Source organism: Gossypium hirsutum, chromosome A10, assembly GCF_007990345.1.
Source record: "Gossypium hirsutum isolate 1008001.06 chromosome A10, Gossypium_hirsutum_v2.1, whole genome shotgun sequence".
NCBI lineage: Eukaryota > Viridiplantae > Streptophyta > Magnoliopsida > Malvales > Malvaceae > Gossypium > Gossypium hirsutum.
The window spans coordinates 111,911,343-111,926,226 of NC_053433.1; the positions used below are offsets into that span (position 1 = coordinate 111,911,343).

At 32.3% G+C, this 14,884-nt stretch overlaps 1 protein-coding gene and 1 non-coding gene across 2 annotated transcripts; one reads left to right on the forward strand and one right to left on the reverse strand.

Annotated features, from left to right (window-relative positions):
* Nucleotides 1-3,332: 3,332 nt before the first annotated feature.
* Nucleotides 3,333-3,440, forward strand: LOC121208713 (small nucleolar RNA R71). Its single transcript, XR_005903843.1, has one exon. It is a non-coding gene; the product is annotated as a small nucleolar RNA R71 (small nucleolar RNA).
* A 5,089-nt stretch (nucleotides 3,441-8,529) lies between these two features.
* Nucleotides 8,530-13,842, reverse strand: LOC107934174 (transcription factor GTE6). Its single transcript, XM_016866541.2, has 9 exons — nucleotides 13,662-13,842; nucleotides 12,935-13,073; nucleotides 12,172-12,387; nucleotides 11,439-11,516; nucleotides 10,871-11,095; nucleotides 10,603-10,701; nucleotides 10,391-10,446; nucleotides 9,156-9,309; nucleotides 8,530-9,034 (listed from the first exon to the last, which is right to left on the reverse strand). Exons 2-9 carry the CDS (start codon nucleotides 13,067-13,069, stop codon nucleotides 8,876-8,878), a joined length of 1,122 nt encoding a protein of 373 aa, XP_016722030.2. The 5' UTR covers nucleotides 13,070-13,073; nucleotides 13,662-13,842; the 3' UTR covers nucleotides 8,530-8,875.
* Nucleotides 13,843-14,884: the final 1,042 nt, after the last annotated feature.

The following is a 14,884-nucleotide window of genomic DNA, read 5'->3' on the forward strand; positions in this document are numbered from 1 at the left end:
GCAATAATGGGTTAAGGGTTAATATTAAGGGTAATACAAGAAATGGCTTGTTGGCTCAATGGGGTTCACTAAGGGTTAATCATGGAGGTAGGCTTTTCATGGCATGAGTGGGTTAATCCTAAGTGCCTTAATCGTTTTGACATGTCAAATCAAATGGTGTGGTCTCGACATGCATAATCAAGCAAGTTCTAGAATAACAGTTTAATACTGACGCACTCAAAACAATAATAAAAGTGAGCATGAAAGAATTAATAGATGCTCAAAAGGTTCAAAAATCTCACAAAAATTATGGCTTTTTTTATGTTAAAAACTTGTGAATTCCAATTCAAAGTAATACCTAAACTTTGGAGGAACAACCTAAGATTTTAAATTCCTTAAAAATCAACTAATCATGCTTGATTCTCGAATGTCTTAAAGTTTAAATAATCAATGCATAATTGCCTACGTTTTAATTTAAGATATATCAATCAAAATCATAAATCAATCAAAATTTATCCTAAATATGATATGAGAGCTTTTCAAGAGAACAAGGCAATCATTCAGGGATTTTTCTGATAATGAAATAAATATCCCCCCACACTTAAGATGTACATTGCCCTCAATGTACAAAGATAGATATTTAGAGTATAAGAATAAGAGAGGGGGAGAAGTGAAACTTCCTGTATTAAGAATGGATGATATTCTTGGATCGATGAGATTGAGTATTTGAAATAAATCTGGATGTCAAGCATGATTCTGAATGATAAAAAGAGAGTGAAGGGAATATTCTAATAGTGGTCACAAAGATAAGCCATGTTTAAAAAGGGAAACAAATGAATCTTAAAAACTTAATGGGAGGAAAATAAAAGGATTATTCTAATTTCTCAAATGGCACGACCGGTGCACATGCCCGTGTGGGTCGTGGCTCGACCGTGTTTGTCGCGAATTAAGATGTCGTCACACGGCCTTCTAGCATGCCCGTGTGTATAGGCCGTGTTGCTACATGATTATGTTACACGATCGTGTATGATATGGTTCGGTTCGCCCACGGTCGTGTAGCTCTGTGCACGCCCGTGTTATTTTGACAGTGTTGTCCACATGTACTAGACACGAGCGTGTCGTACGCCCGTGTTTATTTGGCAGATTCAACCACGACCTTGTTCCATGACCGTGGCATTTTATTGCCGCCCGTGTTTTGGGAAATCTTTTACCCTGTTTCGCACGGCCGTGTGCTCGGCCGTGTGGAGTTGGAAACCTGTGCTTCAAGTACTCTGTTAGTGACCGAAATGTTTAAAACTTGAAATTTAAATAATTTAAAATTGTTAGTACTCGGGTTGCTTCCCGATAAGCACTTGTTTATAGTCTAAGCTCGACTTACCTCTCCGTTGAATAATCATGGTGGTTTGAGGAGTTTATTCTCCTCATTCCTGCTATCAATCTCATCAAAATAAGGTTTTAAACGGGTGTTGTTTACCGTAAAAGTGCCGAACTTAGGATGACTCACCTCAACCGTACCGAATGGGAAAATGCTGAGTACCGTAAGAGGGATTTCTTCATTCGGTGTGGTAGTGACAATGTGGGGATCTGCGGCATTTAATAAGACTTTATCACTAACCTTAAGTTGATTTGGAGGGGTATTGGGCTTGTTCTGGCGTAGTTTTGGTTTATCGTTTGTTATCGGTTTATGTGTTCGCCATTCATCTAGCTCCTCTATTTGCAGCCTTCGTTCTTCATGAATAGATCCTTTACTATTGTTTGAGAGTGGCTCATGTACTTCCTTCAAACTTATCTCCTGCAAAGTGGGTGTATCATGTGGTCAGTTTTAATAGAATGGTTTAGACGATCACCTTCAATTTTCGATGTGTTGTCAGAATTGCGAGCTTGAAGGGTGAGTGTTTCGTCTCCTACGCGAAGCGTGAGCTCACCTGTGCCAACATCAATAATTGTTTTAGCAGTTGCTAAAAAGGGTCTTCCTAGAATTAAAGGAGTGTTGCTATCCTCCTCTATGTCTAAAACAATAAAGTCAACGGGAAATATAAATTTATTGATTTTTACTAGCACATATTCAATAATACCCCTAGGAAATCTTATATTTTTATCTGCTAGTTGAATGCTCATCCTAGTCTGTTTGGGTTTCTCAAGACCTAGTTGCTTAAACATTTTATAAGGCATGACGTTGATACTAGCCCCTAAATCAGCTAATGCATTATTAACATCTAAACTACCAATTAAGCAAGGAATCGTAAAACTCCCTGGATCTTTTAGTTTGTTCGGTAGCTTATTTTTCAGTATAGCTGAGCACACTACGTTTAGCTCCACATACAACGCCTTGTCCAACTTTCGCTTATTTGCTAAAAGCTCTTTTAAGAATTTCATTGCGTTTAGCATCTGCGATAGGACTTCAATAAACGGTAAGTTGATATGTAATTTTTTTAAGAGTTTAAGGAATTTACCAAATTGTTCATCTAAATGATCTTTCATTGTCACGTTGGGGTATGGCACACGAGGTTTATATTCCACATTCACCAATTTGTTTGTATTTTGATCTACCTCATCTTGACCTTTTCTTACCATAGTTTCTTTCCTCGGTTCTAGTTCAGGCTCAACAAATCCTTCTTCATCTAGAATATTAATCACGTTGAGTTGTTTTCTTGGGTTAAGTTCAGTATTACTTGGCAAACTACCTTGTGGTCGTTCGGAGATTAATTTGGAAAGCTGGCCTATCTAACTTTCGAGCCTTTGGATCGACGCTTGTTGATTTTGAAGTGCTATCTTGATATTCTAAAAATGAGTTTCTAACATCGATATAAACTTTGAGAGCATCTCTTCAAGGTTTAGCTTCTTTTCCTGTTGGTAAGGTGGTTGCTGGTAGCCAAGAGGCTGCTGTGGTATTTGATTTGCTTGGCCTCCCCACGAGAAATTGGGATGGTTCCTCTAACCTGCATTGTAAGTGTTACTATATAGATTGTTTTGAGATCGAGGATTATTACCCGTTATCCATGTTGTGGCCATAAGGTTGGTATTTTGAATGGCTTGTTCCACTTCCACTTGCTTCGCATTGCATCACTAGGTGAACTTGTGAAGAACTAAGAAAATCATTAATCTTTTTATTTAAGAGTTCTACCTGATTAGAGAGCATGGTGACCGAATCGATGTTATACACGCCGGCTGTTTTCGTTGGCTTTGTCCTCATGACTTGCCACTGATAGTTATTCAGTGACATCTCCTCTATAAACTCATAAGCATCTTCAGGTGTTTTATTATTGATGGTTCTGCCAACAGCTACGTCAACCATTTGCCGAGTCGAAGGATTTAAACCATTGTGGAATGTTTGTACTTGGAGCCAAAGCGGTAACCCATGGTGAGGGCACCTTCTCAGTAAGTCCTTGTATCTCTCCCATACATCGTAGAGTGTTTCTAAATCCATTTGTCACAAAAGAAGAGATATCATTACGTAATTTAGCCGTCTTAGCCAGCGAAAAATATTTTAGTAAGAATTTTTAGGTCATTTGTTCCCAAGTAGTAATTGACCCTCGTGGTAAGGAGTTCAACCATTGTTTAGCTTTGTTCTTCAATAAAAAAGGGAATAGCCGAATGCGAATGGCATCATCAAAAACACCATTAATTTTAAATGTATCGTATAGTTCCAAGAAGTTGGCTAAATGAGCGTTAGGATCCTCATCCTGCAAACCATTAAACTGAACAAATTGTTATATCATTTGAATAGTGTTAGGTTTTAATTCAAAAGTATTTGCAGTACAATAGGTTTAACTATGGTTGATTCAGTTCCTGTTAAAGAAGGTTTAGCATAATCATACATAGTGCGTGGAGCAGGATTTTGACTAGCTACAATTGCAGGAAGTAACTGATTGTCTTGGTTTTCAGCCATCTCTTCGGTTGGGGGTTGAGTATTGTCTTCTTGCTCGTTTTTTGTATATCGTAAGCTTCGCCTTATTTCTCTTTGATTTCTGCGAACTGTACGATCGATTTTTTCGTCAAAAAGTAATGGTCCTGACGGGTTTCTTCTAGTCATAAACTATAAAAACCTGCCAAGAGAAGGAAAAAGTAAATTAATAAAAAATAATAAAAAATAAAATTAAATTGTAAGAAAAATAAATGGCTAAAGTAATAAAAATTGAGTGTTCCTAATATTTTAGTTCCCCGGCAACGGCTCCAAAAACTTGATCGCGTGATTTCGTGATAGATTTTAAATATTTATAATTACTCATTCCTGACCTAACTATTATCGCGATAAAGGCAAGCATACCTATCGAACAGTAATATAGTTTTAGCAAGACCGGATTGTCGAACCCAAAGGAACTAAAAGTACTAGGAATGACTGTCTTTTTATTATCTAGCCTAAGAATAAATAGGTTTTTTTGTTTTAATTAACTAATTGTCTAAACTAAGAACTCACAGAGAAAAGAATTGAAGAATTGCTTTTGGGAGAAAATCGATTGACTTAAGACAATACTTAAGGAAAAATCCACCTAGACTTTACTTGTTATTCTGGCTCCGAATCGGACGATTTACTCATTTAGCTTGTTCCGTAGAGATCCCTAAGTTATGTTATTATCCCTATTCAAGACTAATAACGTCTAATCTCTAGATTGAATAACCAAGACTTTTCTCTAATTAACATTCTAGGGTTGCATTAACTTGATTTATAGATCCTCTTATTAGGTTTCACCCTAATCCGGCAAAATCTTGTCACCCTATGTCTAGGCGCGCAATCAACTCCGCTTAATCATGAAAAATGTACTCTTAGACAGGGTCTATTACTCCTCTGAATAAGAGTTTATCTTGAATCAGTATCCTGGGATATCAAAACAAGAATTAAGAACACATAATTAAGAACAAGTTAAATATTTATCATACGATTCAGAAAATAATAACAAGATTTGTCTTAGGTTTCATTCCCCTTAGGTATTTAGGGGATTTAGTTCATAACTAAATAAGAAAATATCTCAGAATAATAAAGAATACAAAACATAAAGAAAAACCCAAAACTCTTGAAGGGGAATTGAGGAGAGATCTTCAGTCTTGATGATGAATCCGGCTTCTGAGATGGATCAATCGGCTTCCTTGGAGTAATTCCTTACTCCCTCCTCTCTGTGTGTGTTTCCTTCCTCCTATAGAGTGTATTTATAGGATTTGGAATGCTTAAAAGCCCTCAAAATTAGCCTTTTCTGAATTGGACTCAACTTGGGCTCAGCAGGGACACGCCCGTGCGACACGCCCGTGTTCGATTACTTCAGGCCGTGCTCGAGCCTGCCAAATTAACACGGTCATGTGGTCTGCCCATGTGAGGAGGTCCAGGCCGTGTTGATTTCGTACTTTGGCCCATTTTCTCCGTTTTTTGGCCCGTTTCTCGTTCCTTTTGCTCTCCTATGCTCTCCTAAGTATAAAACATGAATTTAAAGCATTAGGAGCATCGAATTCACCAATTCTAATGGGAAATCATCCATAAAATGCATTAAACATGGGGTAAAAATATGTATAAATTACATTTTATCAATAAACACATATATGACATGATTTTCTAATTTGTTTTCATATAAATTGCTTAAATAAACATTTTCCCATTTTGCCCTTTTATAAACAATTATAAATTCACCTAACACGTGCCTTATATGTCTATTCAAACTTCCAACAGTCAAATAACCATATAAGGACCTTTCCTCTAGAAAGCCAACTCAAATAAGCACTTAAACATCTAGCACACAGTTTTTATATTTTATGTGATTAGGTCCTTTTTGCAAATTAAGCACACAAACAGTTAAATTTTCGCACGAAATTTTCACACATATCAATTTACGTATCATAGACACAGAAATTAATATTAAAAATATTTTTCTAACTCGAATTTGTGGTCCCGAAACCACTATCCCGACTAAGGTCAAAACCGGATTGTAACAATTTGTCTAGTGTGTTACAGAAAATTTATTTAAATTTTAGAAAAAAATATAAAAATTATTGTAAAAAAATAAAAAAAATTGAAAATTTTTAAAAAAATCGAAAATTTTTAAAAAAATCATAAAAATTATAAGACATAAAAATTATAATTTAATCATCTTAAACATAAAAAAATAATGGTATCGCCTAAATGACTCGTGATTACGCCCCCCATGACCATATGTTTAAGCCGTTATTCAAGGGTAGGGCATGATTGGCAAGGTTCAGTCTAGGTCCTTTGAAAACTTTAGTCTAGGTCCTTTGAAAACTTTAGTGAGAACAAGTTGGAAACAAGCATCTTGAGACCTAGGTTGAAGCCTACCAAGCATGTCTTATCATTTTAACGACTTAAAGTATGGTCACAATGAGGGAGTAATCACATGTTATTTACACGATGTCACTGTGTTTTTAATGTTTGCAATTATTAAATTATAAATTATAAATTATAAATTATAAATATCTTATAATTTAATGATTTTTAATAAATTTTTTATATTTTATAATATTTTTATTCTTTTAATATTTTTATACTTTTGTATTTTTTTCTAAATTTTTAATAAAAATTAAATATTTTTTATTTTTTCTATATTTTTTTATCATTTTTATTGCTTTTAATATTTTTTTTATCTTTTTTCTATGTGTGACAACCACATCGTGACACATGGCAAAGACTATACTATAAATTTTATGAAATGTAGTAAATTACAAGGACAAGGAAAAATTTTATGATTTTTTATAATTTTTTTTCCTATACTTTATAATAATTTTTATATATTTGTAATAATTTTTTATATTTTCTATTTTTAATATTTTTTTCTAATTTTTAACAAATCTTAAATGTTTTCTATTTTTTTTATCATTTCCTACCATAAGTCACATGACATTAATAGAAAAAGAAAAAAAAAGGTCCAAAGGCCTTTTTCAATACGTTTTGGGTCAAAAGCCTGACCCATATTTTAAATAGACCTTGAATGTTGAAGCCCGAGTTCAACCCATATTCAAGTGCTCAATTGAATGCAAAAAAAAAAGAGTAAGAACTTAATTTTGTGTGTGTGTTTTTTTTAAAGTTTGAGAGCTTTTTACACTCTTAAACCAAAAATCAATTAAGCACCTTGTTGAAAATTACACTAAATTGAATCTGTTAAGTACTGGTGTGGCAAGTGACATGGCAAGTTGATGTGGCGATGGACTTGGAAATGGGGACATGGTAGCTGACATTGAAAAATGAAGACATGAAGGACTTAATTGATTTTTCTATTATTTTATGAGTGCTTAGTTGATTGTTTAAGTAAAAAAAGTCAAAAATTTAAAAATTCTAATTTAAAAAAATATAAATTATAAATATATTATTAGGAATCTATAAAAATATTAAAAAATTATAGAAAAAAATTTAAATTTTATTAGGGTTTAAGGTTTAGTTGATTATTCATTTCATTGTTTTTGAATCAGCCCATGAACACCTCTATTAATCACTCACCTTAAGCCATCAAGTAATGAATCAATCAACACTCAAACTCTTTACTTGACATGATTGGCACCCTACACAAGTCCGATCGTCATCACATTTCAATCTCCCCATTTCTTTATTACCGAAACCAAAGACTTCAAACTAGCAAAGTAACAAAAATTTTTTTAATAATTTTTTATTTTATAAAATTTTATTAATTTTTAATATCTTTTGTAATTTCAATAATTTTCTATAGCTTATTTATAGTGTTTTTTACTTTTTAATAATTTCTAAAATTTTTATAATATTTTTATTATAGATTATAATATTTTAATGATGTTTCAATATTTTTATGATTTTTATATTATTTTAATAATTTTTTAAAAAATTAGACTTAAATAATCCCTTGTGAAATAATAAAAATCAATTAAACCTTTGTAAAAAAAATCAATTAATCTCTTCACGTCATTATTTTTTCATGACAAATAGCTATATTAGTTATCGCCTTAGCTTGCCATTAATGAATTTAATAGGCTCAATTGGATATAAATCATGATTCGGAATACTAAATTGAGTATATTTTTCGACGAATGACTTAATTAAATTCTTTTAATTATTTTTAGAGTGCTTATTTGGTATTTTAGCCCTCGATTTTTTTCAAGAGAACAAAATTTAAGTTCAATTTAAATAATTGCATCATTAAATCAAATGGTTGATGCAAAGTTTTTTTTTCCGCAAAGCTAGAAAATGAATATTTTGATTCCCTATAAATGACAAATGGCATAACATTACATCCATGAGGAATTATTGAATTTGAATTTTTTTTATAACATATTGTATTTGAATTATATTATTATCATTTACAAAGAACTAATTTACATTACCTTATTTTGTTTTGAGCAAGAAAAATAAGGAAATAATAAATCAATCTTAATTCGTGACAAAAAAACATTACAATGAGATAATAAAATTAATTATATAATATGATACCTAATATAAAGATTAACAACGCACAACCATATATGCCACATTGTGTTACGTGGGCATTTGTGTCAAACACCATGACTTCCATTTATATATATATAATACTCGTCTAGTGTTCCAATACATACATCGTAGAGAGATCTACAAAGTATCAGAGCCACCTATAACATCAATATTAAGTTATATCTATAGCAAATAATTTGAGACATGTCACATCCATATCTAATACTTGTATAGTGTTCTATACATACATCGTAGGGAAATCTGCAAGGTATCAGAGCCACCTACAACATTAATGTCTGGTTATATTTATGCCGAACAGTCCAATTTTTAAAACTAAATGCAATAGAGTCCGTTATCGAGCCGAAGCAGAGATAGTCTCACTGCCTAACTGGTTTTTTTTTTTTTTTTTTAGTTTTAGTTTCAGACATGTTTTCTAAGAGTTAATTGTTATGCACGCAATATAGCCATTGATAGAATCTTATGTTGCACTCGTCCAATGTGATGTGATCAAGAGGAAGGCTTTTTACTCTTTTTCTTGACGGTTTGTGCAATAGCATCGCAAATCTCTTTCTTCCGTTTCTTCTTGTTGTTGCCAGCCGTACTCTTATCACAACCTTCAAAAACATCCTTTACAAAAAAGTTTAACCTCCATAGGGTGGATTCACTCTGCATACGGAATAAAGTACAATCAAACAAGTCAGTACTAGAGCAGTTGGTTGAGCAGAGATTGAATAAGAATCAAAAAGAGAATTATGAAAAGAAAGCAATTATCAAGTTCAAATATAACCTGAGCATCAATGTCGATCTCCACCTCTTCAGCCATTGCTTGAAGCCCTGGATTACTTTGAGCAATAATCTCCAATGCCTTATTAAGATCCTCTGTAGACAATCTGGCTATGGCAGCCCCCAGATTTCTTTTATCTTTGGTTGACATTTTCCTAAAACAGCAATTTCGAAATTAGGTTCATTGTTCCTGAAAGAATAAAATATCATTCAAATTGAAAACCAAATTACATAAGGCTATGTTACTCCAGCTCTTCATTCTTTCTGAAGTAATCATGTATGACACCCAAATTCGAGAATTATATGGAAACTCATGTATGACACCCAAATTTGAGAATTATATGGAAACGAGCATAAAGGCATGATCCTCCAAATATATCAAAAAACATACTCATGTTGAACACATTACAGTACACCCAAATTCGAGAATTATATGGAAACGAGCATAGAGGCATTATCCTCCAAATATATCAAAAAACATACTCATGTTGAACACATTACAGTATCTGACACTTAACCACAAACTCAACCCAAGGCCTAAACCAGGTTCCTTTAATTTTTATTTCAAAAACCAAACTTGTAATGACAATCCAAAGCTTGCATTAAGTTCTAACAAAATGAAACTGGAGTTTCCAGAGTTCAAAGTTTTCTCTATGACATCAAATATTCATGGAGTATGCTAGCTAATAGTACATAACACTCAACCTAAAGATGGAAATTATAGGCTTAAAGGAAAAATAAGAAGAAGACTACATTCATAAACAACAAATTCTACCATTCAACAGGCATGTTATTCATTTTTCTTGAGATATAACTGTTAGCCTATTCTTCAGTTTTCTTGAAGTACCTATGTTCAACACCCATATCCGAGGCATGTTTAGACATGGATGTAGAGATAACAACTCTGCAAAGACCTGCAAATACATGGAAAAACTTTAAAGAATTGAACATATCCATGTAGGACACATATAGAATTGAACATATCCATGTAGGACACATATATGTATCTGATACCCAAACCAGAATCCAAGTAATAGAACTCATCCAAATGATTGTTGATCTAACCTGTCAATAGAAAAACAACTAACACATGCACCCAAGATAGTTGCATGTGCTATGTAAGTAGTTGTTAGACTCAAATAAGATAAATACACATCACACTAAATAAATAGCATTCAGCATTCAACTTCTAAGGTAACAATATTCACTTTGCCATGCATAAATTAGTGAACCACACCTCACTTTTGAACAACGGTTTCTCTGAGCTGTTCCAGATGTGTATCAACCTCATAAAGCTGAAAAAAGTTAGGTCTCTGTAAATATCCTGATGATTGAACTACTGAATGACCATTGGAAAATCAATTACAACAATCTGGAAGATATCAAGCAATTGAGACAAATATGTCTATGTAGTTATTTGCATTTCAAAACGGTTGCGGAATTTAGTATACCTCATTAGATATTGCCTGAACCTTTTTGGCAAGAGAAGCCTCTCGTACAAGCTGCATATTTAACTGTGCTTCTGCCTCCTCCTCTTCACGTCTTTTCTCCTACGAGCACAAAATTATAAGTTCTTCTTTTAACTTGAAAACGCAGGAATAAAAGATGGAAATAATTTACTATTCTCATTGAGCAAAAGAAATACTACTGAACCCAGTGAAGTTATGAAATACAAGCCATGAATCCAAAGAAGAGAGAATCATGTTGAGATAGTGTTACCTCTTCGGTAACTTTGGGAACAAGAAGCTGCCACTTCTCCTCAAATTTTTCCAGCAAAGTTTTGGCCATTAGATGAACATCACTTCCTTCCTCGTTGTATTTCATTGCATTATCAAAAACCAATCTTACATCAGCACATATAGCTCGAACATTTTTATATCCAGTACCATCCTTAGCCTCCATTTGGTTTTTTATTGTACCAAGGTCCATTGGCTTTTCAATAACCTAGTGAAGGAAACATAATTAATCAATAAATTGTAGGAAACCATTTCCAAAACCGTGTAGTAAGATTCAGATAAACACCAATTATACGTACAGCAATATTTACCGTTAGATTCTACAGCCTGTTGTGCCTATAAAAAGGACGCTAAATTTTGCGTGTGATCGCTCAAGTAATCACAGTGTTACCTCAAGAAGTTATCAGATTTGGTATGCATTCCTAGATTATGCCCACCAGATTCCTCAACTCAAACAGGATAGATAACAGGTAAATGGAAAGTTATGACTTTATATCTGGAAAACTGCAAGGAAACTAAAAAGAAAAATGCATTAATTCAATACCAGTTACCTTGTAATAGTCATGTAAACCAAGACCTTTGACATCTACCGGTTGCATAAATGGCCATGCCCACTTGTGCTGTGAGATCTGGAAGAATGAAAACATGCATTACCAAGATATGATTGCAACTTATCACTTACCAGAAGAATCGATAATATTGCTGTTTTTATCCTATAATTGCTCTAATTATGAGATTATCACATGACAGAGTTAACAAGCACATTTCCATAAAAGGCTTAACTCCTTTCATAATTTTTTGACGTAAGCGCGGAGACAATTTTTATGCAATCGATAAAAGCAAAAACAGCAGTCTTGAACTATATCACAAAAGAAACTCAAAACAACAAAAGAAAAGAAACATGTATAGACAAATTAATAATGTCGTGAATAGGGAAAATTATTATATTTTATTATATCATATCCCAATGTATTAGATGCTTACTCACTCAGTTTACATGTAGTACATATGAAAGACGAGAGCGACCATTCAAGAATCTTAAAGACTTAAACCAAAACATTGAGTTAACCATAAATGCTTGACTTCAAATTACCACTATTATTTCCAAATGATTCTATACCAACATTCTACTTAGTTAAAGGCGCCAAAAACTTAAAGAAGTGCAGCGTCCAAAGAAGAATATGCTAGGCAGAAAGCATAAAGCCGAGAGCATCTGATTAAGATGACAGTTACATTATAAGGTATCTATAAGCAAACGTGTAGTTGCTGAGAACAAGTGATTACCTGACGCAATATTGTTCCAAACTGGCGCATAAGCTCTTGCATTCGCTTTGCAGCAGCTGATTCCCGTTGGGATGCATCTTGCTGCTGCTTTTTAATGCTTGGAACATGCCTTCCCTTGTCTTGTTCCTCTCGAATGGAGTTACCTTTAGAACTGCTCTTTTTCTTTTTATTGGCATTCAAGTAGAACTGTTCAACTTCGTTCACTTTTTTCTCAAGCTACAAGAACAGCACATTAAAAATTGTCACTTATTTTCCAAAAAAAATTTGGAAACTGAAATCCTGAAACAGATCCAATAAATACTGAAGCATCCACTTTTTTCTGAAACTAAAGCACTATGATCAGTATCTTTGTAACAACCTTTCTGGGACTGGAAATAGTCAAAGGATGTAATATGGACCTAATATGAGTCATATAAGAATATACCCCTTGCCTATTCATTGTATGAGTCCTATTTATAAGGTTAAAATCCTATTGAACAGGTTAAATTGATACCATTCTATGTAGTTCTTATAAGTAACCATATCCCACGTCTGACACATTCAAACATGCGCATAGGAGATAGATCATCCAAATAAATGAAAAAAAACACTTAAAATATACAGTCTTTTTTAACAAAGTTAAAAACACTTAAAATCTACAGTTACACCCTGAGTCAAAGTAACAAAGTTACCAGGGCTTCCTTGCCATTAAGCCGCGATACCAATAAATACAATTATACAGTCTTTTTTAACTACAAGTTTGTAAGTTATCAGTTTAACTTACCTTATCAACCTTTTGAAAGATTTCATCAACACGACATCTGAACTGATCCACTTCAGCAATATCCGGAGTTGACATCGTTACCGTTTCCATTTGATTCTTGAAATGAAGGTGGAAAAGAAAAACAGTGAATGTCATACAACTGTTAAGATCATAAACATTCAGTAAGAATAAATGTCTCCGTAAAGATGCTATGGGGGGGGGGGAAAGCATATACAAACAGAAAATCCTAAAGAAAGCAGGAAGAATTGACTAAAACTGTCATATTTTTCAAGAACTACATATTCAAACTTGATAGAAAACAAGTTTCAAATTGGGATAGCAGTTAAATGAAGATAATATAGTAGATTTTTTTTCCATAAAAAGCAAAATTCAACTAAGTCTAATGAATCTTCTGAACTCAATCAGTTAAGTTCATTGTTTTTATGTTTCTTCCTTAAAACCCCAAAAAGTGATAATTTTTCCATTTCACTGAAAAAGTAACGAAGGACTAAACAAGTAAAGAAAGAACCCAGAAAACTGGTCAAATTTATTAATTTTTTTTTCTGGAAGGAATTCAATAAAAAAACTTGAAAAACAAAGGTTTTAAGTAAACCCCATTTGATTGAATCAGCCTAAAATAACATTTCCAAAAAAATTGAAGGCATGAAACAAAGAACAGGTGGAAACACATTCAAATACTTATACATTATGCATAAAAATACGTAGAAATGTAGAAGAAAGAAGTTACCAGAGAAGAGAATAGAAAAGTTGAAGTGAGAGAAAAGGAAAAATGGGTTCAAGAAGTTAGATAATTTGAAAGGAACAGGAAGTTTTTACGTGTCGGACACCCCGTTTCACTGCTCCAGTGCCTGCTCTGAAGTCTAATGCTCTGCTTCGCCTTTCTTTTTTTTGTTTTTTTTTGTCTGGACAAGAGGAACGAGCGACGTCGTATTCTTTTATGGTTACTTCAGTGACTGTGCTAGACATCTGTTACGGTTACCTCCCACAGTTAAATAGAATTTTAAATTTTTAATAATTTATTTAATTTCAGAATCGAAAATAAATGTCTCATTTAACCATTGGTATAATTTTTTAAAAAAATAATTAATTTTTTATAGATATCTATTTAATACGATTTTAATCTATGTTACTCTTATTCTTTATTCTTAATATTGTATATAATATTTAATATTGAATTTTACTTTAATATTTTTTTTCATATTTTCTTATATCGATTTTTTTACTTTGATATTTAAATATATTTTTTTATTATGATACTTATATAATTTTATCAGTGGTTGTTATCAATTTACTTCGGATAGACACACTGTGCTTATTAAAATGTGGCACATGGCTTTTTATATTTGGTAAATTATTAAAAAAATCATATATAACATATAATTAATTTAAAATTAATTTAAAATTTTCTAAAATATATAAATGTAAAATCCAAAGGTATATAAAATTTAAAAATAAATATATATATATAAATTCTAGATAAATTATAATGGTTTTATTTTTATTTTTTTCAAAACACCTCAAAAATATTTTTTAAAAATTCTAAAAAATAATCAAAAAAGAAAAAAAAGAAAATAGTGCTTAAACTTTAAAAAGTTACAAACAAATACTAAAATATATAACTTTTGAAATTTCGTAATAAATTCTAAAAAAAGGTTGCAAAATACTCCAATATATATGTAATTTCTATAAAAATCTTAAAATTTTAAAAATATTAAAAATTTAAAAGAAAATTCAGTCAATAACTGATCAATCTCGGTTAACAATAGGTCAATGACTGTTAGGATAAGGATAAAAATAAATTTTTGAGAAATTAACGAAGGTTTCAAGACATGTATCAATGTCACTTTTTTCAATATTCTTTTTGCCCTCATCTATATTATGGTGTGAAAAAGAGTTTCTAGCAAATGAAATTTCAAGTATACAATGAAGCTCAATAATTATCTATGTTTT